The sequence below is a fragment of the Halichoerus grypus genome, chromosome 7 (genome assembly GCF_964656455.1).
Source record: "Halichoerus grypus chromosome 7, mHalGry1.hap1.1, whole genome shotgun sequence".
Classification (NCBI taxonomy): Eukaryota; Metazoa; Chordata; class Mammalia; order Carnivora; family Phocidae; genus Halichoerus; species Halichoerus grypus.
The window spans coordinates 115,058,052-115,084,264 of record NC_135718.1 but is presented as its reverse complement, the minus strand read 5'-3'; the positions used below and the strand labels follow the sequence as shown (position 1 = coordinate 115,084,264).

General features: G+C 42.6%; 1 protein-coding gene across 1 annotated transcript in view; it reads left to right on the top strand.

Moving 5' to 3' along the window:
- The first annotated feature begins 24,593 nt into the window (after positions 1-24,593).
- Positions 24,594-26,213, top strand: part of XPR1 (xenotropic and polytropic retrovirus receptor 1) — a 232,609-nt gene continuing 230,989 nt past the window's right edge. The window contains exon 1 of the mRNA XM_078078100.1: positions 24,594-24,857. Coding sequence (XP_077934226.1) covers positions 24,789-24,857 — 69 coding nt within the window. The 5' untranslated portion in view covers positions 24,594-24,788. The remainder of the gene's footprint in view (positions 24,858-26,213) is intronic.

The window sequence follows — 26,213 nt, the reverse complement described above, 5'->3', positions numbered from 1 at the left end:
CCCCTGGTTTATTTCTGGAGGTTTTTTTTGTTTACTTGCCTATTTATGTTTAAGTGTTTTTGGGGGCGCCTGGATGGCTCAGTTGGTTGGGTGTCCGACTCTTGGCTTCCACTCAGGTCATGATCTCAGGATTGTGGAATCAAGTCCCATGTTGGACTCCATGCTCAATGTGGAGTCTGCTTGTCCCTCTTCCCCTCCTTCCCCCTCCCCCTCTCACTCTCTCTCTCTCAAATAAATAAATAAAGTCTTTTTTTTTTTTTTAAAAAGGTTATACCAGCAGAAACGAGAATGGCTATTTTCTCCACACTTTTGCCAATTCTGGAAATTCTTAAGCTTTTTGAGTTTTCAGTTTTAATTTTGTGTATTTCATAGATAAGAATTGCATATTGTTGCTCTAATATGCATTTCCCTAATTACAACTGAGGCTAAGTATCCTTTAATACGTTTATTGGCTACTTACACTTCCCCTACTGTGAAATGCCTGTTTATATCCGAGGCACACTATTCTATTGATTTGTAGACTCTCTTTGCATATGGTTACTATCCTTTTGTTATATATTTTGAAAATATTTTCTCTTAGTCTGGTTCTTGCGTTTTAATTTCATTAGTGATGTCTTTTGTCATAATGAAGTTCTTAATTTTTATAAAGCCTAATATATCAATACTATCCTCTGGAAACTCTCCATAGACAATTGAAAGATCAACCTGGAAATGACACAGATTACTTGTACTCACAACTCATTGGGCAACTGGTCGCATGGCCCCACCTAACCACAGAGGGACCAGAAATATAAGCCCACCCCAGAAGGTGAAGAACTGGAAATATTCGGTGAGCAGCTTGAATAACTGCCACAATGGTCTAAATCAGAAAGAGACCAATAGAAGCAAGGGAAGAACAATAGAGCGGTAAAGAAGGGCTAGCATGTCTCCAGGTATTAGCCGGGAAAACTGTAATCAAGTGATAGAAAATTAATTCCAGTTGAGTTAGGAAGATGAGGCTTCATATGAAGTAAGCCTGGCATATGATTCCAAGATGGACACATTTTCTCAAGAAGCTGGGAAGATAGAGCTCTTAGCATTCAAAGAGTGAGCATAGGAATATTGTGTTTGCTTATTAGCCATCGACTTAATCCTGATGTGAAGGGCTTGTATAGATCATCCAAATATTAAGTCACCAAGCCAGAGGATATTTTTGAACGCATCTGGGGAGTGGCAGAGCTGTCTGTTCTTGAATAAATGCCTGCCCAACCCCCATCCCCTGTAAGCTCTCTTAGTATGTGTGCGTGCACTTCTGTGAGAGAAAAATCAATACCTTCTTGGACAGATGGAAATTGAGCTATGTCAAGGCATACATGCATTGTCTGATAGCATCTTTCTGCCAGGAATCTAATATATTGATCAAATCTCCCTAGCAGAGCATCCATATAATATACAATGGAAACGAGAGGCTAATGGAAGGAATGTTGGCAATACATTTTTTGGAAATGTCTCCTTTCACCAAAAAATCAAAGCTTGAGATCTTCATGCAGGGCACTGCCTCTCCTGATGAGTGCCCTAATCTTGTAATTTCTGGCAGGGGTTACAAACAATGGGCTCTCCTATCTGCTCCCGTGGTTCACCTGCTCCTTACTGAGGGTGAGAAATGATTTTCACAGTTGGAACACTCCTGTCAAACACAGGGTTCTGCCTCCTCCTCTCCTTTGCCTCTACCCTTTCCTCCCCCATCTTTGAGCCAAAGCAACATTCCCTTTTTTTCTCCAGTAACAGCGGCAAATGTGTGGGTGGCCATTTGGCTGAGGCTCTATATAGCTGCAGAAGGTGTACCTTTGCATTGTGCACATGCTGTTTTGATTGTTGTTAATAATGTCTGTTATTACTGTTGCTGTTCTTGTTAAAAGGTCAGGGTGAGGAGGGGAAGGAGATGGACGGGCTCTCTGCCTGACTCTTGCAGACATGCTCATTCCTAGCTCAGGATGATGACACACAAGCACAGGGGTTATTGGCTGACCCTCTGTTCATCGTTGATGAACCTGCCTTCAGCTGCGAAAGAGGAAGGGACATACAGAAGCGGAGAGGAGGATGTGCCTGTATTTTTAAATAAACTGCCTTGTGATACAGAAGGCCTATGAAACATTACAGATATTGAACCCCAGATACACGGAAAATTACTCACATGGTTTTGTATTTTTTTCCCCTAATGACTCTAGTAATCCAAAGGGAAATTATTCCGGTTAAATGACTCATCTAAAGCACGTTTTTCAACAATATCTTGGGCAAGGAAGAATCTATTCAGAGATAACAGTTTATTATTTAACATTTCGACAGGTCCACAGAAGTACAAGTCAGTTGAGTCCAAATAAAGAAATGTGCTATTTTTAACAACTTCTACATGTTCTTGGCAGAACCTAAGCTACACTTTGTTAGAGAAAAGAATGGGTTTATGATCTTTTTCCTTCAGGTTTTCAATTAAAATGTGATAAAAACAATATTAAAAGAAAAGCAAAGAAATCGCCTTAAAAATTTTTATGAAGATACAATGAAAGGATTATCAAGGACAAAAGAAAGAAAGAAGAATGCAGAAACAAACTGTGCCCTGGAACTAGAAATAGATGCTCCTGAAATAGAGAAATTGTACTATTTCTATTATTTCATTCCTATTAGCGGATTGATTGTTAGAGGAGATTTCGTACATTCTAATATGCTTATATAAAAGGTATCTCATCCTTTATAGATGAAAAATACCATCCTATTGGAACTCTATCATTCAAATGTGCAACAAATCTAATACGGATTTTTATATTTTCACAATGTTTTCAAACATTTCATATATGTTACTTTATTTAAGAAGCACGCGTTGTCGGGACACCCAGGGTCCTGGGATCAGGCCCAGCCTCAGGCTTCCTGCTCAGCTGGGAGTCTGCTTCTCCCTCTGCCTCTGCCCCTCACAGCCCTCTCCCCCATTCGTGCTCTCTCTCAAATAAATAAATAAAATCTTAAAAAAAAGATCTTAAAAAGAAAGTATGTATTATTGTCAGATATGTAGGGCATGCATTATTGTCCCTGTTTTATCGATGAGGCAATGACGACCAAGGTCATACAGCAAAATAATTATAAATTTGGAACACATTTCTTCAACATCAAATCTGTTACAACATACTGCCTCCTTAGACCAAAAACTTGCCATATTTTTGGACATGCACACCTTCCTTTTCTTTCTTTTTCCTGGGACTGAGTTTGAGCCCATAGAAGTCCTTGAACAGTTTTGTTAATGTGTAACATTTTAATATTTCTTCTGAGGGAGTGACAAACTAGGATTTTGTTCCCTTTACAGTGAAAATGGAAATTATGTTGCACTCTGAAGGCCCAAAGAGGGAGAATTGGCCCAATTTGTCACCTTCTATTACCTTCCCTTGGAGTGACTTACACTGACGTGGTTAACTGCAGTAACAATGGAGAAATTAACATAGGTATGTCATGATAATTGGATATAGACATTCATAAATCCAAAATAAGAGTTTGAGCAATCATAGCATGATCTGATTTCCATCTCTTATGTTTCTATGCAGGTTAGCTCTTTACTGTCATGTGTTTAGTGTTTAAGTCTGGTTTTACCAACATGTTAATAAACTGAATGTAGGACTTCTCATTTCTTTTGTAACCCTACAGCTAAAATCTTTCATCTTTAAAACGCTTTTGAAGCCTACTTCACTTAAAAATATTTCATGCTCCAAGGGCACCTCGGTGGCTCAGTCGGTCGAATGACTGGCTTTTGATTTTGGCTCAGGTCATGATCTCGGCGTAGTGGGATCGAGCCCCACGTCTGGCTCCGTGCTCAGCATGGATTCTGCTTGTCCCTCTCCCTCTGCAACTGCCCCCGCTCTCTCCCCCTCCTCTCTCTCTCTCAAATAAATAAATAAATAAAATCTTTAAAAAATACATTTCATGCTCCGTTTTTGCTGAATACTACATATTTATTTCCTGCTTCCCATGCTGAATTTATGATATTCTGCAAATAATCGTGCTAATTCATTCTTTCATTAATTCCTTCATTTACACATCTATATAGCTAATACAGCTAATATGTATTGTACTCCCATATTTACCACAGTATGTTGTAACTATCTGTTTCTCCTAGAGTTGAACTGTCTGAGGGCAAAGACTCTGTGTTTGTGATCTTTTCATTTCGGGAGGTACCTGGTACATAGTAGGTGTACAATAGGTATTCCGATGAATAGCATCTATTAAAATGCCACCTACTTGGCAGATAATGACTAAACGCTATCTTGAGGTGAAGACAACGCCGATTTCTTTTGTTTTATTTGAATCATTTTTCTTACAAATGAAAGGCTTGAAATATTTGAAAGAATAAGACCGTCTTTTGAGTGGAGTTTAAAATTGCATTACCACGCAATTTAGATAAAACAAACAACCTATTTTGGGGGTGGCTGGATACTGAATGCCCCTGAAACTATTAAGTATTTTATCAATATGCATAATTTTTTCAGTAGGTTGATATATGCATGTTATAATCTCAAGAAACCTTAGGTGGGGATCAAAACACACTATATTTTAAATCCTGGTAGAACAAATAGGAAATAATAAAAATAAATATTTATTTCTTTGTTCATTTGAAATTCTGCCTCTGGTTAAACCAAGCAGCCTTTTCAGAATCATTGGAACTGTAATAACAGGCCACCAAATGCTTTTTGCTTGTTCAATTTTTCATTTGCAAAGGTAATCCATGCCTTAAAACCTAGAAACCTTTGAAATATGCATCAGGCAGGAGGCTAGTGTGGAGATTGCCTTGAGGTCAGGGCTTTCAGTTGGTTGCTGAGTCTGCGGTTTTTGCTGAAGGCCATGAAATATCCCTTCATTAACTGGTTCTCGGCGGCAAATATAATTAAGAGCGAGCCATACACCAGAATGTTGTAAAAGGATAGATATCTCCTGTGGTGTGAAAATGGAGACAAGGACGCTGATCCTATGAGTGTCCTAAGAGTACTGTACAATCACTACCCTGTAGTTGGTGGGGATTTGATTGAACAAAATGGTTTGGAATAAAGCAGCTTTGTAATGCTGGTGGTTTCCGGCAGATAGTGCAATCTTTTGGGATCCTGGCACGCGCAGAGCACGCAGGCTTGATGCCACATGTTGGCAGTTCCTCTGGTTTACCCAAGCCCTTCCCTGAAGACTCTCCTGTCAGGCCAGTGAGGTGCGTATTTGTACAGGTGGTGGGTCAGCTGTTTTCCCGGGAAGTCATCCCCCTTCTCCTTCCTTTTCCCGTTGAGGGTCACTCAAGGGTGACAAGAAGTTTACCTCTCCTTGAAGGCTAAGCCTGCTGTGGCTGCCAAAACACAGCCTGCCAGAGACGGTGATTTGAACCTGGCTTGCTGGCTGGCTGCTGTCTCTAGACTCACTGGCACCACTCGGTTTGGGGAAGGAAAAAATATACCTGGTAACAGTCAAGTCCAGAATTGTAATGAAGTTAGGGTGACCAGATGTACCCTTTTAAAGGGATTAACCCAGTGTTCCAGGAAGCCTTGTGAGGATAATAAATTATTTACTTTGTCCAAAGGAGATAGGAATAGGAAATCTTCAATTGTGCTCATAGAGATCGGAATTTTAGTCAGACCCTTTCCCAGCAGGGAGGAGGCAGCTATTTGCATTACACAGAACACATCCACAGTCGATCTTTTCCTTCACCTGGGTCGTTAGCGCGTGCTGCTGATGGTGTGTGCCAAGGTCTCCGAGCACACCAATTACACTTTGCTGAAGTCAGCTCTAAGAAAGTTGGATGGGGGCGCCTGGGTGGCTCAGATGGTTAAGCGTCTGCCTTCAGCTCAGGTCATGATCCCAGGGTCCTGGGATCGAGCCCCACATCGGGCTCCTGGCTCAGCGAGGAGCCTGCTTCTCCCTCTCCCTCTGCCTCTCTCCCTGCTCATGCTTTCTCTCTCTCTCTCTCTGTATCTCTGTGTCTCAAATGAATAAATAAAATCTTTAAAAAAATAAAAAAATAAAAAAAAAAAAGAAAGTTGGATGATGTGGTTAAAAGAACCCAAAACTATTTTGAGCTGGGAAGGAGGGATTTTGAAAGGCTATTCTCTGCCTTTGCAAGATTATATACTGCCGATAACCCCTTTCATCATGCATTTCTCTCCCCTGCTTTACTCAACAGACTTGAACCATTTGCCAAAACCTCTCTTCACACCTTTGACACTCGTCAAACCAGACACTTTGCAATTTCCTGGACACAATACCAAATACTTGTCAAGTACATGCTATGTGACAGGTACCGTGTTATGTCTTCTATCTACACAGAAGCCCATCAAGGTGGGTAGTCATTGTCTGTTCTTTTATCCGACCAAGAAATACCTAATGAGTATCTACTATATGGCAGGCATATGCTAAGCAATAAAAATATGGCTGTGAACGAAGCAGTCTTCATAGCACTGAGTCCAGCAAAGGAGATAGATGTCAAGTAACGGAAAGTGAGGCAAGGCGAGGAAGACATGGGGACACAGAGCAAGGAGGGCTGATGCTGAGGCAGGGATGCTTATCCTGAGGCACGAATTAAGACGGTGAGGGTGAATGCTGCAGCTGAGGAAAGAGTCTGAAGGAGTGAGAACAAGGTCTGAGAATGGCGAGTAGAACAGTGTGTGGACGACACAGCCGATATTTCTGGTTCAAGTCCTGGCTTACCACTGACTTTACCTGTGACTTTGGGCGAGTCACCTTCTGTGCCTCTATTTGCTTATCTCTGGACGGAGATAGGAACAATACTAAGTTGGTGGGTTTGTTGTCCTGACAAATGACTTACTATGTGCTCATAACATAGTAAGCGTTATAAAAGTGTTAGTTATTTTAATAACGAAGTGAAGGTATTCTGACTTACTCTCTAGCCTAGAGCAGAGGATGTAAGAAATACAGAGAAAGAAAAGACGGGCGCCTGGGTGGCTCAGTTGGTTAAGCGACTGCCTTCGGCTCAGGTCATGATCCTGGAGTCCCTGGATCAAGTCCCGCATCGGGCTCCCTGCTCGGCAGGGAGTCTGCTTCTCCCTCTGACCCTCCCCCTTCTCATGTACTCGCTCTCTCTCATTCTCTCTCTCAAATAAATAAATAAAATCTTTAAAAAAAAAAAAAAAAAGAGGTGAGATTAGAAAAACCAGAAGAGCTCGGATTAAGAGGGGCTGGGAGGGCAGGGGTAGGTCCTGCGAGCATGTGAAGGACTTTCTTGATCTGTAGAACAGTAGGAAGTTGTTCAAGGGATTTAAGCAGGACAGTGACACAATTGGCTGGTCTGAGCCAAGCTGGTGGTGTGGAGATAAACCAAAGTGACTGGATTGGCAAGATATCTAGGAAGTAGAATTTTTTTTTTTTTTTTTTTTTTAGGAGGTAGAATTAATAACACTTGGTTATGGATTGAAAGTGTGAATCAGAAAGAGGGAAGAATGGAAAATGACTACCTGGACTAGAAAGAAGCCAGGCTACCCCTTATGTTTAACTAGCAGGGAGAAGTCCAGGGTAGCTGTGGACGTACACGGACGGGCTGGTAGGTTTGGTGGAGAGAATTGAGAAGAAATGGAGGGTGGTAGAGGTTTGAGGAAGCATGGTTTGAAATATAGTTTGCAGAGAATGGGAGAGAGCATTCACTAGGGAAGCCAAGGCTGGGTAGGGGACTCAGGTGAGCTTGGTGATATTTGATTTGCACTGGCACCTGACTGCCTTGGTGGGAGGTTTCCTCAGCGGCTCTCGGCAGCTCTGCGATGCAGAGATGTGAGCAGCTGAGAGCTCCGGGATCAGGATAGTCGGACGACGGTAATAATGATCTGATCCAACATTTATGAAGGTTTGCCAGGTGCCCAGGGCTGTGGTAAGAGCTTTTCATACATTATCTCATTCGATTTGATTCAGGCAGGTCTTAAAGTTGCAGGAAAGATACCAGATAGCAGCACATGAACTGACTAAATTCGAGTCCGCAAAGAAAAGCTTAGCTGTTTGGCATGTTAGTCATATGATTTTGTTACATAGAAATCGTGTTTCTCTGGCCTCACAAACTTATGGGAAAAATTAGGGTCCAAACAACAGCAATGAAACAATGTCTCTTTGGATCTGTCTTATTTACTCCAAAAAAACTCCCTTCCCCAAATTCTATTTAGTTTCCTAGGGCTGCTGTAACAAAATTCCACAAACTGAGTGGCTTCAGACAACAAAAATTTATTGTCTCACATTCCTAGAGGCTAGAAGTCCAAAATCAAGGTGTTGGGAGGGCCGGGGTGCTCTGAAACCTGTAGGAGAGAATCCTTCCTTGCCTCTTCCTGGTTCCTGGCAGTGGAGGGCCGCCAGCCCTTGGCATTCCTTGGCCTGCCGTCTCTACTTCTGTCTTCACGTGGCCTTCTCCTGGTGTGTCTCTGTCTTCACATAGAACTTTCCTTTTCTCCTACAGACACCAGGTGTTGGATTTGAGCCCACCCTAAGGACCATATCTTAATTTGATTGCATCTGCAATGATCCATTTCCTATATGGTCATATTCTGAGGTACGGGGGTTAGTAATCCAACATATTTTTCTGGGGGACACAATCCAATGGGTAACAAATTCCTTCCAGTAGTTCTGGCAGTGCCTGGGAGTGCCATGAGCTAGTACTCTTTTGTTTCCACACACTTTCCTCCTCTCCTGTTTTAGTTTGATAACCATGGTGCTTCTCACAGTGCACCAAGGTCAACATACTGCTGCAAATGCTTCCAAACCTTCCAAGAAGCACCAGAGGGACAATGGTCACTGAAGGTGCCAGCTCTCCGTGATGCCACTGCAGCCCGGTGTCCCCTTCTCTGCGCCCAAGTCCTCACATGGCCCACATGTGACCTGACCCCGTGTGTATACGTCGCCACACACATGGTTCGTAGACTACCCTACCTTATGCTTTGTTTTTGTCCACTCTTCTGTAGGTCCTGCTCCCTCAGCTCAGCTGGGCTGAGATAATCAGTGACAGATGCTTATTCACCCCTGTCACTGACAGTGATCTTGAACCAGCATCCTTGAACCAAACTTAGGAGCCTTGCCTCTCTTTTCCTCTGCTCTGATGGCTGTTACGATGTTCCTTGGAACAAACAAAACCTCTGTTAGACCCAAACATGCTTAGAAATATCAACAGGAATCCTAGGGTGAATGCAGCTTAGCTCTCAAGCCATGATTACAGCTTCCTATGATAGATATTTAAATTAATTTTATACCAAAATTTATCTGCAGTATGATGCTTATCATCAAGAACAGTTAGGTTGGGGGGCGCCTGGGTGGCTCAGTCAGTTGAGCGTCTGGCTCTTGGTTTCAGCTCAGGTGGTGACCTCAGGGTTGTGAGATCCAGCCCTGTGTCAGGCTCTGGGCTCAGCAGAGAGTCTGCTTGAGATTCTCTCTCCTTCTCGTTCTGCCCCTCATGCTTGTGTTCTGTCTCTCTCTCAAATAAATAAATAAATCTTTAAAAAATATATATCATCTTTTGCCGTGTTAGAAAGGGCTTTCTCCATGCACTTCCCATTTCGTTTCTATTCTCCTCCTCTTTCTGAGCCTACTGAATCCAGTGAGGTTTTTAAGTCTACAGCCCCTTCTAACCAGTCATAGCCCCTTACTGCAGATAACACAGTCATACCCAGGAACATTCAGCTAGAGTATACCTTGATTTCTTTTTCTTGTTAAGAGGCTCTATCATTAAAGTAATTATAAATGTTTGTACCTAATCCTCACTAGGATAGTTTTCACTTTCACCACAGTAGGAAAAGGGTTGACTGTAATCATACCTGAGTATCTTTGATGTGTCTGGCTCCAGGTGTGATACCTTTCTTCCAGTCAAAATACCAATCTAAAGTCACTTAACTAATCAACAAGTATTTGTTGAGGACTTCTTATGTGCCCTGCATTAATGGAATGCAGACACAAGGAAATTACCTTTTTGGTCATTATTATTTTATCGTCTTTAAATCATCCATTCAGGAAGTAGTACTGAGCACCTACTATGTGTCAGGTACTGTGCCAGGCACTAGGGAATACAGCAGAAGCAAAGCAGACATAATCTCTATCTTCTTAGACTACACCACAGGGGCACCGGGTGGCTCAGTCGTTAAGCGTCTGCCTTCGGCTCAGGTCATGATCCCGGGGTCCTGGGATCGAGCCCCGCATCGGGCTCCCTGCTCCGCGGGAAGCCAGCTTCTCCCTCTCCCACTCCCCCTGCTTGTGTTCCCTCTCTCGCTGTGTCTCTCTCTGTCAAATAAATAAAATCTTAAAAAAAAAAAAAAGAATACACCACCAGTCGGGGGACCTGGACCTTAACAATCTCACAAACAAATACATATTCACAAATTTTAATAAGATCTGTGAAAGAAATGTACAGGGTGCTATGTATAAGAGGGAGAGCCTATGTTAGATGGGGCATGGATGGTCAATGATATTTAAGCTGAGTTTCAAAGGATGGGTGAGAACTGAGAAGTAGAATAGCTTGTGCAGAAGAATAGTGCGTGGAAAGGCTCTGAGGTAGGTCCCTCAAAGAAACTGCAAAAAAGACCAGTGAAGCTGGAGCACGGGGAATTAGGAGGAAGGTGAGACCAGATGAAGAAGAGGAAGGGCGAGGACAGATGCTGCATGGCCCTGGTAAGGATTCTGGATTCTATCATATGTGCCAGGGGAGGCATTGAACGATTTCAAGCAAGAGAAAGGCTTGATAGGACTTAGGTTTTAAAAGATTGCTCTGACTGTTGTGTGGACAGTGGAGTGGGGCCAGAAAGGGGAAACCAGCTGGGAAGCTATTTTTACAGTTCAGGTGAGAGAATATGGCGACTGGTGCTTTGGAGACAGGAGGAAGTGAACAGATTCAAGAGATAATTTGGAGATAGAGTCGACAAGTTTCCTTCTAGGGCAATATGGAAAGAAAGTATCAACTGATATAGATAACTGAATTATTTAGGTTCTAATCCAAATAATCTGGACACCTGTTTAGCAGACACCTGGAGTCACTACTGAGTTTGTCCCAGTGCATTTTAGGGGATTTACCATTGAGCAAGACCCAAACCTCCAATTCAAGTGCAGAGAAAAAAATTGACTTTCGTTTTAGAGCATGCTTTGCCTGGGGCTGTGTGGTCCATCTCAGGATTTCAGGAAGTGAACAAATGAACTTTTTTTTTTCTTTTTTAAGGCTGTCATCAGAAACCAGCTTTCAGAGATATACAGAGAGCAGGAGCAGGAAATGATGAATGTTTTTCTTAATTAAGTAGACAGTCTCCTGCCTACCAAAGTCTCCTCCCCCATTCTTTGCTTTTTCTGTGACATTCACCAGCAAGAGCCCGTGGGAATTATCTTTGAAATACACCTGCCCAATACACCCAATCTGCATTCCTCACGCCCTCCCAGTCACACGGGCATACTCCATTTTCTACGGACACACCCTTCTCCTTATCTCCCCAGATCTAATTGGTTCCTCTCAGAGCCCTCTTTCCCCCTCCTTCTACCCAGATGCTGGCTCTCAGAAGACAGCTGGAAAGACATGAGGTGGCATGTACTGTAACCGGGTGGGACAGACATGCTGGGCTTCCCTAACTGGTTTTTCTTAATATCAATCTGTCATGCAAAAAGAGGAACTCCTTCCCTCAGAGTCAAGACAAAACATCTCTTTGTTATAATGGCCGGGTCAGAGGTTTCTGGTAGCTTGTGGAGGTGTCTTATGAAGAGGGGCATCTTGCCTTAGAGACCTGTAGCCTGATGTCAGGAGCACTAAGCACGTACAAGAGAGGGATATATTTCTGCTCCAACCTCTTCCTTTCTCTAACCTCTCAAGTGTTAACTTAAAAGGCACAAGTGGGGCGCCTGGGTGACTCAGTTGGTTGAGCGTCTGCCTTTGGCTTGGGTTGTGATCCCAGAGTCCTGGGATGGAGACCCATGTCAGGCTCCTTGCTCAGTCAGTAGTCTGCTTGTCCCTCTCCCTCTGCCCTGCTCATGCTCTCTCTCTCTCAGTATCCCTCTCTCTTTCTCTCTCTTAAAAAAAAATAAAGGGAAAAAAGAAAAAAGTAATATGCCCAAATGTTGATAGTAAGTTTCTCTTGGGTGATGAGATGGGGGTGGGTATCTATTTTTCTGCTTCCTTACACTTTTCCGTGCTTCCTAAATTCCCTACAATTAATGTGTATTAATTTGATCATTAAGAAAAAAACTAAAATTAAAATTGAACCTCCTTAAGGTTGGGAATTTTTTGATTGGATGTACTTGCAATTGAACAGAATATCAAAAGGCTCTTACATAACCCCATAGGACTTTAGTCACATTTGATAACAGGACCCCCATTCCCTGAATGCTTCAGACTTCTCAATTTTCTGGATAGTCTGTATTACCCCTTGCTTATGAGTCTCTCACTCTGGCTTAAGTATCCAGTCATCCCAAGTGTTCGGCAAAGAGCTTAGATTCTAACAACATGTTTTACTAACAAGAATGGATCTGCATGGATCTAAAAACTGTCATGCTTTTTACTCCTGGGGATGCAAAAAAGCATATATTAAAGAACCTATTTATATTACTATGTGGAATCTACTCTGTTAAGTGCTGTTAAGAGTGAATAGGATAGGGATGGTTCCTGTCCCTAAGGAGCTAGCTGCAATTTGGGAAAGGTTATTTCTCCAACTTTAAAGATGTAAGTGTTGGCAGAAAACAGCGATTCTCCTTCTTTGATCAAGACATCTGTGAGACTTAAAAAAGACAAAGCCATGTCAAAGTGAGCTAGATAATGGCCTACAGCAATTTTTATAGCCTGAAAAATAAGCAAAAACTCTTTTGAGTAATGAAAACAGAGCCTCTGTTTAACCATAACCATTTTGATTCAGTAACAAAATAAACATATTTATACTTTTTCATTCTTTGCAGAGCTTTTTGTTTTGCATTTTGGTCAGGGCTTAAGTACAGATAACAGAAAACCACTATAGCAATTTTAAGCAGGAGGGACTGAAAACAGGGAACGAGGTGCTTACAAAACATCGGAAGGGCTGGAGGAGTGGGCTGCTGTCTGAGCAGCATGAGGAAGCCCTGGCTGCATGGGGATGTTCATCCCTCCAACACCACCTTCATTTCTTGTAACCCAGGGTCTAACTTATAAAGCGCACCACCTCCAGTTCAGTAAAATGAAATACTAGAGAAAAAGGAAAGGGTAAGCAAAGGAAATTTGTTTCTATTTGCATAACAAAGCAAGGAAGAAAATAGGGTAGCTAGTACAGACCTTATTTCTGCATTTGGTCCCAAAGGCCCATAGTTGGCATTTATAACTTTCTTCCACTCCCATTTCCTGGTTTTGTTTTGTTTTTACCTTCAGCTAATCATGCTACTTGAACTGATGGGGTAATTTGAATTTTCATTTGAAGGGGCCTGAACCTTTGGTGATCCTGCCTGTATTGGGCTGGGTCATCTTCAGTTAACTTTTTACTACTGGACAGAGGAGCGCAAGGGAGTGCCCTGGAGGTTCCCCTTGGTTTTAGGTCTACTCCTACCCATCCATTTCATTTGTAGTGGAAATTCTGTTTTGCCTTGAAAATTAGAACTGATCATTCCAATAATACAAGAACCCTCTTTCACTTGTTGATTTAGCATCACAAAGAGCCCAGATTGCCCAATGGCTTCTCAACTTCCCCTTTAATGGAACCATTGTTGAGTCTTCAGATGGAAGCGATCTTTCTATGGATTTTAAGCCTTCTAACCCAGCAGGGAGCCCAGCATTACAGGAAGCTTATACAAAAACTTTGTGATAGCATTCTTATATATAATGAGAGGTGATACTACCATTCCACTCTTTGGTTTCTAGACCCATGTCATCTGACAGGGAGAAGAAGCATCATTGGTTAGAGCATTATCTCATTCCAAAGCACAGCCATCCAACTACCCAGAGTGGTGTCTCTTAGCTGATACCATAACTGAGTCTTCAGTAGATTGTAATACCGTCCTGTAAGGGCATATACTTATAGATGATGGGATACATGGTGAGACCAGTGAAATCCATAGATATCTTCCCTTTCTTTCAGTTCTTTGGTAGGAACAATATTAAACGGGGCATTGTAATGGTAAATAAAGATGTTCACAGACGGTGTTGCTGGCAAAAAAGGCAAATTCATGTCTAGAATAATTACCCATTCCAGTGAGGATAAGTTACTTCCACTCTCTCTAGCTCCCATGATGGAAAGAGATCAATGTAAATGACCTGCCACCAGGTATCTGACTATTCTACCCCCACCCCAAATAGGGTATTATATTAGGGACTCAACATTGGTCTCTGCTGGCAGGTTAAAAAATCAGCAGTTGGCAGATCAGCCTTGGTGTGGGGAAGGCAATATTTTTGAACCCTTGTAGATCTCCTATTTCTGCTACTACCACTATTTGATCCATGAGCCCAATGACCAAGCCCCAGGGTGGTTGGCAAGAGATTGACTGACATTCATAAAAATCATTATGTATGTCTGATTATCAAGTACATCTTGACAACAACTGTAGGCACATTCTTAATCTCTGTGATGCATTCAGATTTCTTGGCTATAAGAAAAAGCTGACTCTTGTTAACTTAAGCAGATATAGATTTTATCGTATGTCTTTGGGTTGCTTACAGTATAATGTGAAGGCTGGTGAATAAATCTAAGAAAAAGGCAGAAGAAAAGCTTACAGCCAAGAACAGAGCAGAGGTTATGCCAGAGAAAAATCGGTTACACACTGCCTTTGACAGTCCAACTTTGGACATTCTCTGCCATTTTCACTGCTGGATTGTGCTTCAGCCTCTGAGAATATGCTTTTCCTATTGCCACATCTTTGAGGACTTCCACATGAAACAAAATTCCAGGCAGGAGCATCATACTGGTCAATTCTGGGCCCTCATGCTTCCTGCCAAGGAGCTGGCATAGGGATTGTCTGTCCACTTTAGGCCTACTAGGAGCTGGGGTCTCACCTCCCATTAAGACCTAAGTGATGGGGGGGATCTTGCCATCTAGAAAGATAGCCCCCAAACCCAGCAAACATCTACCATACCCCCCCAAGCTTCAATTTTCTCACCTGTACAGTAGAAATATCCTTTTTTTTTTTTTTTTTTTTTTTAAGGTTCCGTTTATTTATTTGACACACACAGAGAGAGAAAGAGACAGAGATTGAACAAGCAGGAGGAGCAGCAGAGGGAGAGGGAGAAGCAGGCTCACCACTGAGCAGGGAGCCCGATGCGGGGCTTGATTCTAGGACCCTGGGATCATGACCCGAGCCGAAGGCAGACGCTTAACCAACTGAACCACCCAGGTGCCCCAGAAATGTCTTTTTTTCTAATTGTTATCCTTTGCTATGATATTTTAACCTAATATACGTTTTTATTCTTTTCCATTGCTATGAGAATTAAACAGTGCATGTGAAATATAATAAATCTTTGTTGTTATTATTTTGTTTCCATTAGTATCTCAATGTCTTTGTCTCCTTGTCCTGAAGCAATTTCTGCATTTCCTAACCTTGGATTAATCCACCAATCCTTTCCTTCAACTCCTGCTCCCAGCCTGCTGAGTACTGCTGGAAAAATGGGTAAAACCTTCCCAGTTGATTGTATCACAAGTAAATAGTTTCCAAACTCAAGGGGCCCTCAGTGCTCGTTGCATACCTCTTGCAATACCTCTTGCATACCAACTCTGCTCCCATTTTCCCAAGCAAATGGATGAACTTGTCTCCTTTAGAGAAGGAAGGGGGATTCCTCAAATTCCTTCCCTTCCATCTACAAACTTATGTGTGTCTGTCCCAATCATGACTACCACCCCCAACCCCAAGTCTCAAATGATATCAAGTCTCTCCTGCCTTTAAGGGCTAATTTTTGATCTGCATTCTTCCTTCTCTGGGCCCTTGCTTGAGCTTGTGTCCCCTGGATTTTCTGGATCACCTCACCCGCTGGTTTCTTCCTGAAGGCTTGCAGTATCAAATGCTGCAGAGACAGCTTTCCACACTCAGTGGACATTACTGGTTCTGGGATTATCTAAACAGAACACTTATTGTTTTTGTAGATTTGATAAATGTACTTGTAATAATTGAAAGCAACATTGAAAAATACAAGGAATAAAAATCCCTTGAAATCTCTAGCCCGGAGGTAACCATTCTGAATGTCCTTCTTGATCCTGTCTCACTATTCAAACATAGGTGTATTTTATGTCTAGTTTTACATGGAAAAAATTTATGTCCCCTTTCTTCCCTGTATAATCAATTTTTCTTTCTACACTGAATCATTTCCATCAGAATACATACATACTGTTATTTCTCTGATCTTAAAAAAAAAAACCCTCTATTATCACATTCCAATTTAACCATTACCTCATTACTCCATTCCCCTTTACAGAAATATTTCCTGAAGAAAATTATCATTTCTCACCATATTGGCTTCCTCTCATCCCTATCTCTTCCTTTTGGTCTTCTTTGTGGATTCTTCCTCATCTTCCAAACCTTTAAGCACTGGAGTACCCCTGGGATCTGTCTTCACGCTTCTTCTCTTTTCTATCTACACTCACTTCCTGGGCAATCCCATGGATTCTCATGGCTTAAATATCATCTTTATTCTGTTGACTCACAAATTTATATCTCCATCCAGTGCCTCTTTGATGACCTCCAAACTCTAAATTGCCAATTGGACATTTCCACCTGCATGTCCGACAGGCATCTTCAACGTAACATACTCAAATTGAACTCTTGAGTTTCACTCTGCACCTCAAACTTGCTCCTTCTGTAACATTCCCCAATCCTATTCTTCTGATTACTCAGGCAAAAGACATTGGAGTCACCCTTGATGCCTCTCTTTTGCTCACATCCCACATCTAATCCCCCAGTAAAGCCTATTGACTCTATCTTCAAATAGAAGCTAATTTCCAATTTTTCTGGTCCAAACCACCATCATTTCTCCCTTGGATTATTCCAATACTGTCTTTACTAGTGTTCCCGTGTTGGGAGTTGGCTTGTGTTCCCCCCCTAAAAAAAGATATGTTAAAATTCTAGCCCCCATTACATGTGAAGGTGATTTTATTTGGAAATCAGGTCTTCGCAGATGTGATCAAGTTATGATGAGGTCATACTCGATTAGGGTGAGCCCTAATCCAATAAGACTGTTGTCCTTATAAGAAGAGAAAACAGACACAGGGGAGGGAGAACAGCCCTGCAAAGTTTCAGAGACATACAGGATGAACATCATTTAATGATGGAGGCAGAGATTGGGGTCATGTAGCTGTAAGCCAAGGAATGCCAAGGATTGCCAGCCACAATAGAAGTCAAGAGAAAGGCATGGAACAGATCCTCTGCTGAAGACTTTGAGAGAACATAAACCTGCTGAAACCTTGATTTTGGACTTCTAGCCTCCAAAACTATGAGAGAATACATTTCTGTTCTGTAAGCCACCCAGTTTGTGGTTATTTGTTATAACAGTGCTAGGAAATTAATTCACCTTGCTTTTTCTTTTTCTCCTTTGAAGACTACTTTCCATACAGCAAATATAAATAAGTAAATAAATAAATAAATAAATTTAAAAAATGTTAAGTAAATATGATTTAACTGATTGATGATGTCACTCAAAAACCTTCATTTCCTCAAAAAGTTAAATACAGAATTACCTTATGACTCAGCAATTCCACTGCTAGATACATGAGAATTTAAGGCTGGAACTCAATTTAAGGCTGGAACTCAATCAGATACTTGTACACCAATGTTTATAGCAGCATTATTCACAATAGTCAAAAGGTGGAAACAACCCAAATGTCCATCAACAGATGAATGGATAAACAAAATGTAGTATATTTTGTTTACCACTAGCGAATGGCATAAATGATTATTTTTCGCCACTAACAAATGGTATATTTATCTCTAACAAATGGTAACAATGTAATATTATTCAGACTTAAAAAGGAAATGCTGACACATACTACAACATGGATAAACTTGAGAAGATTATGCTAAGTGAAATACTTAGCATATTTCTAAGTATGCTACTTAGCATAGAAGGACAAATACTATATGATTCCACATATATGAGGTACCTAGAATAGACAAATTCATAAAGACAAGAAGTAGAATAGAGGTTATCAGGGACTGGGGAGAGGGAGGAATGGGAAGTTATTATTTAACGGGTATAGAATTTCTATTTGGGATTATGAAAAAATTCTGGAAATACATAGTGATAATAGTACAACATTGTGAATGTACTTAATGCCACTGAATTGTACCCTTAAAATACGGTTAATATAAAAAATTTTATGTTTCATATATTTTACTACAATTGTTAGAAAGGCATAGAAAAAAAAGTGGTTATTACTGCATGTGAAGGAAAAAGAAAATTCCAAAAAACTGAAGAACATAAAATCTCTAAAGTTTCATTTCACTCAGAGTCCAAGTCTTTACCTTGGCCTACAAGGCCCTAAGCAATCGATTTGACTCCCAACTACCTGTCTGATCTGCGCTTGCTCCCTAAAACATTCCTTCACCATACTGGCATCCTTCCTCTTTCTCCAACACACTCAGCATATTTTAGTCTCAAGGCCTTTGCACTTGCTGATTCCTCTGCATTGAAACTTACTCCCTGACCTGACTTCCATCTTCAACCCATATCTACATAGTTTTCTCCTTCCCTTCCTTCAGATCTCTGATTAAAAATTATCTTATTAGTAGGGCCCTTCCTGACTACCCTATGTAAAATCATACAACAATCTTTCTACCTCTTACTCTGTTTTATTTTTCTCCATAAATTTGTCCTCATCCAACCTATTGCATACTGGTTGATGTGTTTGTTGTCTGTATCTTCCCATTTGACAGCAAACTCCATTAGGTCAAGGACTTTGTTTTATTCACTGCTCTATCTAGAACAGTGTCTAGAACAATGCCTGGTAAGTAGTAACTCCTCAATAAATATTTGTTGAGTGAATGAATGAATGAATGCTTATTTTTAATTTTTTAAAAATATTTTATTTATTTATTTGACAGAGAGACCATGAGCACGGAGAGGGGCAAAGGGAGAGAGACAAGCAGGCTCCCTGCTGAGCAGGGAGTTGGCCATAGGTCTCGATCCCAAGACCCTGAGATCATGACCTGAGCCACAGTCAGACGTTTAACCAACTAAGTCACCCAGGCGCCCCTGAATCTATACTTTAAATGCTCTTTTGTAACTTGTAAAATACCTTCCTTGCTCCTTAAAAAAATACTTGAGGTGTATTTAATGAAAATCGTGTCCAAATAAAGATATTCCTAGAAATTACTGAATTGAGGGTTCCTGGGTGGCTCAGTCGTTGGGCTTCTGCCTTCGGCCCGGTCATGGTCCTGGGGTCCTGGGATCAAGCCCCACATTGGGCTCCCTGCTCAGCGGGAAATCTGCCTCTCCCTCTCCCACTCCCCCTGCTTGCGTTCCCTCTCTTGCTGTGTCTGTCTCTGTCAAATAAATATATAAAATCTAAAAAAAAAAAAAAATTACTGAGTTGAATCATTTGAAACTTCATTTGTAAATTCTTTTTTTTTTTTTAATTTTATTTATTTATTTGAGAGAGAGAGAACACATGAGAGTGGGGAGGGTCAGAGGGAGAAGCAGACTCCCTGCTCAGCAGGGAGCCCGATGCGGAACTCGATCCCGGGACTCCAGGATCATGACCTGAGCCGAAGGCAGTCGCTTAACCACCTGAGCCACCCAGGCGCCCTGTAAATTCTTTATGTTAGTTTTTTGTTTATTTGTTTTTGGGGTTTTTGTTTTTTGTTTCCTAAGAGGGGTATTTAGTGCATTGGTGCTGTTGTTCTAAATATTTTTGGGTTCCAAATATTTTGGGTAGTGGAAACCTTTGGGAGATTGTGTGGACCCTTTCTCCAGAAACATATACAAAGAACACACAAAGTTTTGCATGTGATTTTATGACGGTCATGAACCATCTGAAGTCCATCTATTGAACCCCTAGTAGGTCTCTAAGTCTATCGTATTTTAAAGCTGGAGTGGGCCCCATATAATTCAGAGTCTGGGTTGTATGGAGAACATGGCTTTTACTCCCGTGACACCCTGGCTCGTTCAGCTTCAGTGGGAGGTGTAGTTCAAGATGTGATCCCTCTTCAGGTCCTTACCCTTCAGCTTGATCACCAGTCTCATTTGCTCAAGCAACAGTTTGACTTTATGTTTATCACACATAATTCTAAGTTTTAGAACAGTTACTTTGTGGTAAGTATACCTGTTCCCAAACTTAGAATTAGATGTGATAAATATAAAGTGTCCAGACTCAGCACTTACGAATTTCAAGATAAATTGCTGAGTATACTATTAAGTTCTCACTCTTGGTGATTCTACAACACAGAATAAATGCAACTTGAGATGTATGAAAACCAAATGCCATTCACTGCTCAGATTTCGGCAGCCCTTCCTGTCATCAAAGCCACTTTCTCTGAGGTTACCAGTGACTCTTTAATTGCTAAGCCCAATGGCCTAGAAGTCATTCTACTCAACTTCTCTGTAACATCTGACATTGTGGATCCCTGCTTCCCTTATGAAACTTTCATCTTTTTATGGCTTCTTTTACACTGCTGTCTCTCTCTCTTTTTTTTTTTTAATATTTTATTTATTTGACAGAGAGAGACACAGCGAGAGAAGGAACACAAGCAGGGGGAGTGGGAGAGGGAGAAGCAGGCTCCCCACCGAGCAGGGAGCCCGATGTGGGACTCGATCCCAGGACCCCGGGATCATGACCTGAGCCGAAGGCAGACACTTAACGACTGAGCCACCCAGGCGCCCCTACACTGCTGTCTCTTAATTGTGTTGCTGCCCCTTCTGGCCGGACCCCAGCCTCCTTCCTTGTCTCATCTTTTTTTTTTAAGATTTTATTTGTTTGAGAGCAAGAGAAAAAGAGAGCATGAGCAGTGGGGAGGGGCAGAGGGAGAGGGAGAAGCAGATACCCGCTGAGCAGGGAGCCTGACACGGGGCTGGATCCCAGGAACCCGGGATCATGACCTGAGCCGAAGTCAGACACTTAGCTGACTGAGCCACCCAGCGCCCTTGAGCAAGATTCTTAAGTACTCTGTCTTAGTTTACTCATCTGTAAAATGAGAATAATGACAGTAGCTACATCCTGGGGTCCTTGTAAGGATTAAATACACTTGTATTTATAAAGCACTTAGAGCAGCATCTGGCACAGAATGAGTGCTATACAGGCGTTTGCTAATAAATTGGTCTCTGATCTGTCCTTCTAGTCCATCTTTCATACTGCATACAGACATTTTCAAGGGGCTGCTAATTATTGAGTGGTCAACTAGTCATTGTGCTAAGTGCTTTATAAGCAGAATCTCATTTAATTCTCATAACAACCTGCTAGGGAGGTGCTATTATCCCCTTTTGAGGGATGAGGAAACTGAGGCATTAAAAGTTAATGTACTTTGGGGTGCCTGAGTGGCTCAGTCGGTTAAGTGTCTGACTTTTGGTTTTGACTCAGGTCATGATCTCAGGGTCGTGAGATGGAGCCCCACTTTGGGCTCCACGTTCAGCGCAGAGTGTGCTTGGGATTCTTTCCCCCTTCCTCTCCCTTCCCCTCTGTTCTTCCCCCTGCTCACGCTCTCTCTCTCTCTCTCAAAATAAATAAAAAAAATAAATAAAATCTTAAAAAAGAGCTAATGTACTTTGCCCAAGGTCACACAGTAAAAATGCCAGAGTTGGGATTTTGATTCAGGTCCGTCTATTCCCTGAGCCAGTGCTCAAAACAAGGAATCTTTACTATACTGTTTTCCCAAACCTGAGCTAGTCACTTTCTGCTTAACCATCTTCAAAGACCCCATACTGCCCATGCTGTCATGTTGTATTTCTTCACAGTCTTGTTCCAACTTAACTTCATTTCCTGTAACTTCCCTCCGTGCAGACGGCCCTTTCCTTCTTCTCCCCCACCCCCCAACCTCTCTCTTCTTACCTTCCTTCTTTCTTTTCTTTGTTCTTCCAACATTTATTGAATCCTTGAATGCCAGGCACCATGCTGAATTGGAGAAAACAAGAGAAACAAACACTTTGTCTTCAAGGAGCTCATAGTCTGACACATACAGTGAGGGGACTGCAGCAAGACGATGTGGGAAAGGAGGGAAGGGACTAGGAAGAGTTTCTCTGACGAGGGGACATCTAACTGCCTTAAAGGACATTCCAGTCAGACTACTTCTTGCCATTCTTTAACAATCCCGACTTCTCCTTGCTTTTTGCCTTTGAGATCTTGGAGGTGTCTTTCTTTCTGTCAGATTGGTGTTTAAGACTGTATTTCAAAGTCATTTTCTCTGGAATGCCATCCTTTCCTTCCCAGTCAGTTGGATGTTTGTTTCCTTGTACATACCACAAATTCAGCATGTATCCCACTGTAGTCTAGCTATTGGTCTATTTGCCTGTCTCTCTGACTAGACTGTGATGTCCTCGGGAAAAAAAAAAAAGACAGTCTTACTTATTTTTGAACTGTCCTTCATTCTCAAAGTGGCATGATCAGCATATCATAATACTCAGTATAATTTTGTTTTTGTTTTTGTTTTTGACAGAGAGAGAGAGATATAACAAGAGAGGGAACACAAGCAGGGGGAGTAGGAGAGGGAGAAGCAGGCCTCCCGCTGAGCAGGGAGCCCAATGTGGGGCTCCATCCCAGGACCCTGGGATCATGACCTGAGCCGAAGGCAGACGCCCAACGACTGAGCCACCCAGGTGCCCCTATAATTTTGTTAAATGAAGAGTTACTTGCCTATTTACAAAAGAAAGAGTAAGGCAAGGGGCCCTTCTGATTCAGAGTAAAGCTATTCAGACTATTATTTATAGTATCTAGCACAGTGCTCTGCAGAAAGTGGGTGTTCAATAAATACTAAGTATTTGATGGTTCTGTCAGTGAAATATCTGAAGTAATGTTAGGAATAAGGAAACATTAAATCTACTTCTTCAGATAAATTAAGATTTTCATGTCTAACTGAGTGTCAGCGCTCTAGATCAGGCATGAGGAGAATTAAGAATTGTTGGCTATAGAGCTTGAATTGAGGGTTTCCTTTCTTCCTTGGGTCAGGCCATACATCCACAGTCTTGTGCACAGCTAAGACAGCAAGATATGGCTGTTGGGAGCAGGATGCATGGTCAGCAGGGCTTGCTGCCAAGAATGTAGCATTCTAGTCCATACCTGGCTAAAGGCCCATTAATCTCTTTTGCACCTGCTCCTGGTTCCATCATCCTAGGTGCACCATCCAGCCATTTCCCTCTCTGTGGTTTTGTCTCTTTACCGGGAGCATAGCCTTCTCTTTCGCCTATCTATTTCTCCAAGGAACATTTACCTCCACTAGAGGCGGGATTGTTATGGTGGGGAGAGGACTATGGTGTTGAGGTGAGAAGAGTCCTCACTCCTATTCTTGTTCTTGTTCTTTTTCTTACTACGATCACCCTTTCACCAGTGGTTAAAACTTTTGTACAGGAAAGACTCATAGCTATGCCTATTTTCCATCATGCCTCAACCCTCTCAAGAGGAAATGATTGCAGAACCCCTACTAGCATGAATTAAGAGGAAGGGAAAGGGGAAAAATACATGCAGAGGAAAAAAAAAGTCAACAGCAAAGACTGATACTTCAGAATACTGTTCTGGTCATGGTGGTCCCCTGGTCTCTTTGGGTCTCATCAAAATTGTGAGAATTAAAGGACAAAGAACATGTAAGGGGTTTAGAATAGTGTTTGGAATGTACACAGTGAGTGCTTAATAAATGTTAGCTGTTATTATCCAGGGCTTCTTCACTCACAGAAGGACCTGGGTTTCTGTCCCAAATCAGGTCCTCTAGGACAATCACTCCCACACTCAAAAGTAGCTCTAAACTGTGTGAGCTATTCCCTACGCTTCTCTAGGACAGTTCAGCCTGGACACCAGATGCATTTCTGGACGCCCTAGAGTTCGGGTTGTCACGGTACCCCTAGGGGGTTCTCTTTCCTCCCAATATTGGTTTCCCTCTCAACTTCACCCCGAAACCCCAGGAAGCTCAGTCACAGGTTCAGTTGGTACCTTTCCCCCCGGTAATGCCTCCTCCCCTTACTGGTTTGGGTGCAGGTGGTGTTATTGACCTTTCTGGTAGCCCTGGGACTAGACAATTACAACGAAATTCAGAAACAGCATGCAATTTTTGGCACTGACATCTTTAATTAAATCCAACAAGCATTTATTGAGCACCTAAAGCATGTACAATACAGTTCCTTTAAATACGTTTGATCCTTAACTATTTAGCCTGTTTTACTCAATTTGGATTAATGTTGATCCAACCTTAAGAGTTTTATGAAGAACAAATATTAAAATGAAAAACTGCACAATTCTTTGCAAATATAAACGTCTTGTGTGAATTTTTCTTGCTACAGTATTAATATTAATTGCGATAACAACACTGCCGCTTCCCAGGCAGGCGGTAGAGAGCAGCTGTAAGGCCAACGGGAGTTAAACGGAAGAGGTCAGGGGAGGTGCCTCCAGCATGTTCGGCCCAGAAGGGGCGGAGCCTCGAGGAATGTACCCAAACCCAGCCCCTTACCCCGCCCCTTTCGTCGGTGCGGCGTAGGCGGTTACCATGGGGATGACGTCTGGAGGGCGGGGTGGGGCGGGGCTATGGAGAGGAGGAGGAAGATGGCGGGAGGGCGGCTCTGAGGAGACCTCGGCGGCGGCGGAGGAGGAGAGAAGCGCAGCGCCGTGCCGCGCCGGGGCCCATGTGGGGAGGAGTCGGAGTCGCTGTTGCCGCCGCCGCCGCCGCCGCCGCCTGTAACTGCTGGACCCGAGTGGGAGTGAGGGGGAAACGGCAGGATGAAGTTCGCCGAGCACCTCTCCGCGCACATCACTCCCGAGTGGAGGAAGCAATACATCCAGTATGAGGTACCGGCGGCCGCCGGGGTGTGGGAGGACTCGGAGGGGCCACCATCTCGCCAGTCCCGACCTCCACTGCCGCCTTCCGCTCCCGCTGCCTCCCCGCGCCTGGGCGGACTTTGACCCGGTGCGGCGGGGAGCCACTGCGGCATCCCCGCCCCGGCCGGCCCCCTCTGGGCCCCGCTGACCTTCCCCTCCCCCGCAGCCCCGCTGCCGCCGGGGTAACGGATATGCAGGCGGCGGGCCGGGAGGGAGGGCACCGCTCGGCCGGGGCTGGGGAATAGGGGTGGGAGGGCGAGCCGCAGGTTGGGGAGTCGGGGTAGGAGGGCAGCCCGGGGTCGCGGCGGTTCCGCGCTAATCCCCTCCTCCCCACTCACTCTAACCTCTCGTCCCCACCCTGGGCGACCGCCCCCTCGCCAAGGTTAGGTTTTGTTTCTCTCTGCTCACCTCTCACCGAGGAATCCTTCTCTTCCGAGATAAGCCCCTTTAGTGATTTTCTTCATTCCACAGAGCCCTTCCGCTTTTCCCCACTTGCCCACTGTTGACAAAGGCTTTGTAACAGGGTTGAAACTTGATTTAAATGTATATCACATATGCAGTGGTTACTGTATGCAAACGTATTGTAATCATCTATTCTGTTTTGATAAGACGGTGACTGGTCTTCTTACTGATTGCATGAAGTATACAAAGTAATCACATCTCAGGTTTTGACTCTCCTCTTGTTTTGGAATGGAGTGCAGGGGAAAAAGGAAGAAGGGAAGAGAAGAAAATAATTAAAATTTTCAGTTTTTCTCTCCTAAGATTTTTGTTAGCTAGGGAGAAAACTACTGTATTGTAAACAATGTACTTTTATAAAACATACCTGTGTATTACAGATATCTTGGCCCTCACCCCCCCCCCCCCCCCCCGTTTCTGTGATAACAGCTCCTGGAGAGTATTCAATAGGTACTGATAAGGAACCTTACATTAATATAGGAAAAAGTAAAGGTAATGAACCCATTTATATATTCAGAAGGCAAGATACCCGAAGAGCTTTAAGCACTGCAATAGGTTATTCTCAGTAGCTAGCAATTCAGCTCCTGGATAGAGAAAGAAAGACTTATCTGTAACCTCCAGGAATTCACATCTATGTATGTGCAGGAACAAAGAGTATAAAATCAATATGAACACAAATATGTTAGCTACATATTATGAATTAAAATATTTTAGTTCTCTATTTAATTTCTATTTAAGTTCAGTGATAGGATGTTTAGGCAATAGCACAAAGTTTATTTTTCATATAGCAGATGTAATAATTGCAGAAGACAGGGAAAGGGGTGTAGGTAAACAGAACCTTGAAGATTGTAAAATAAATTCACCTTGTAA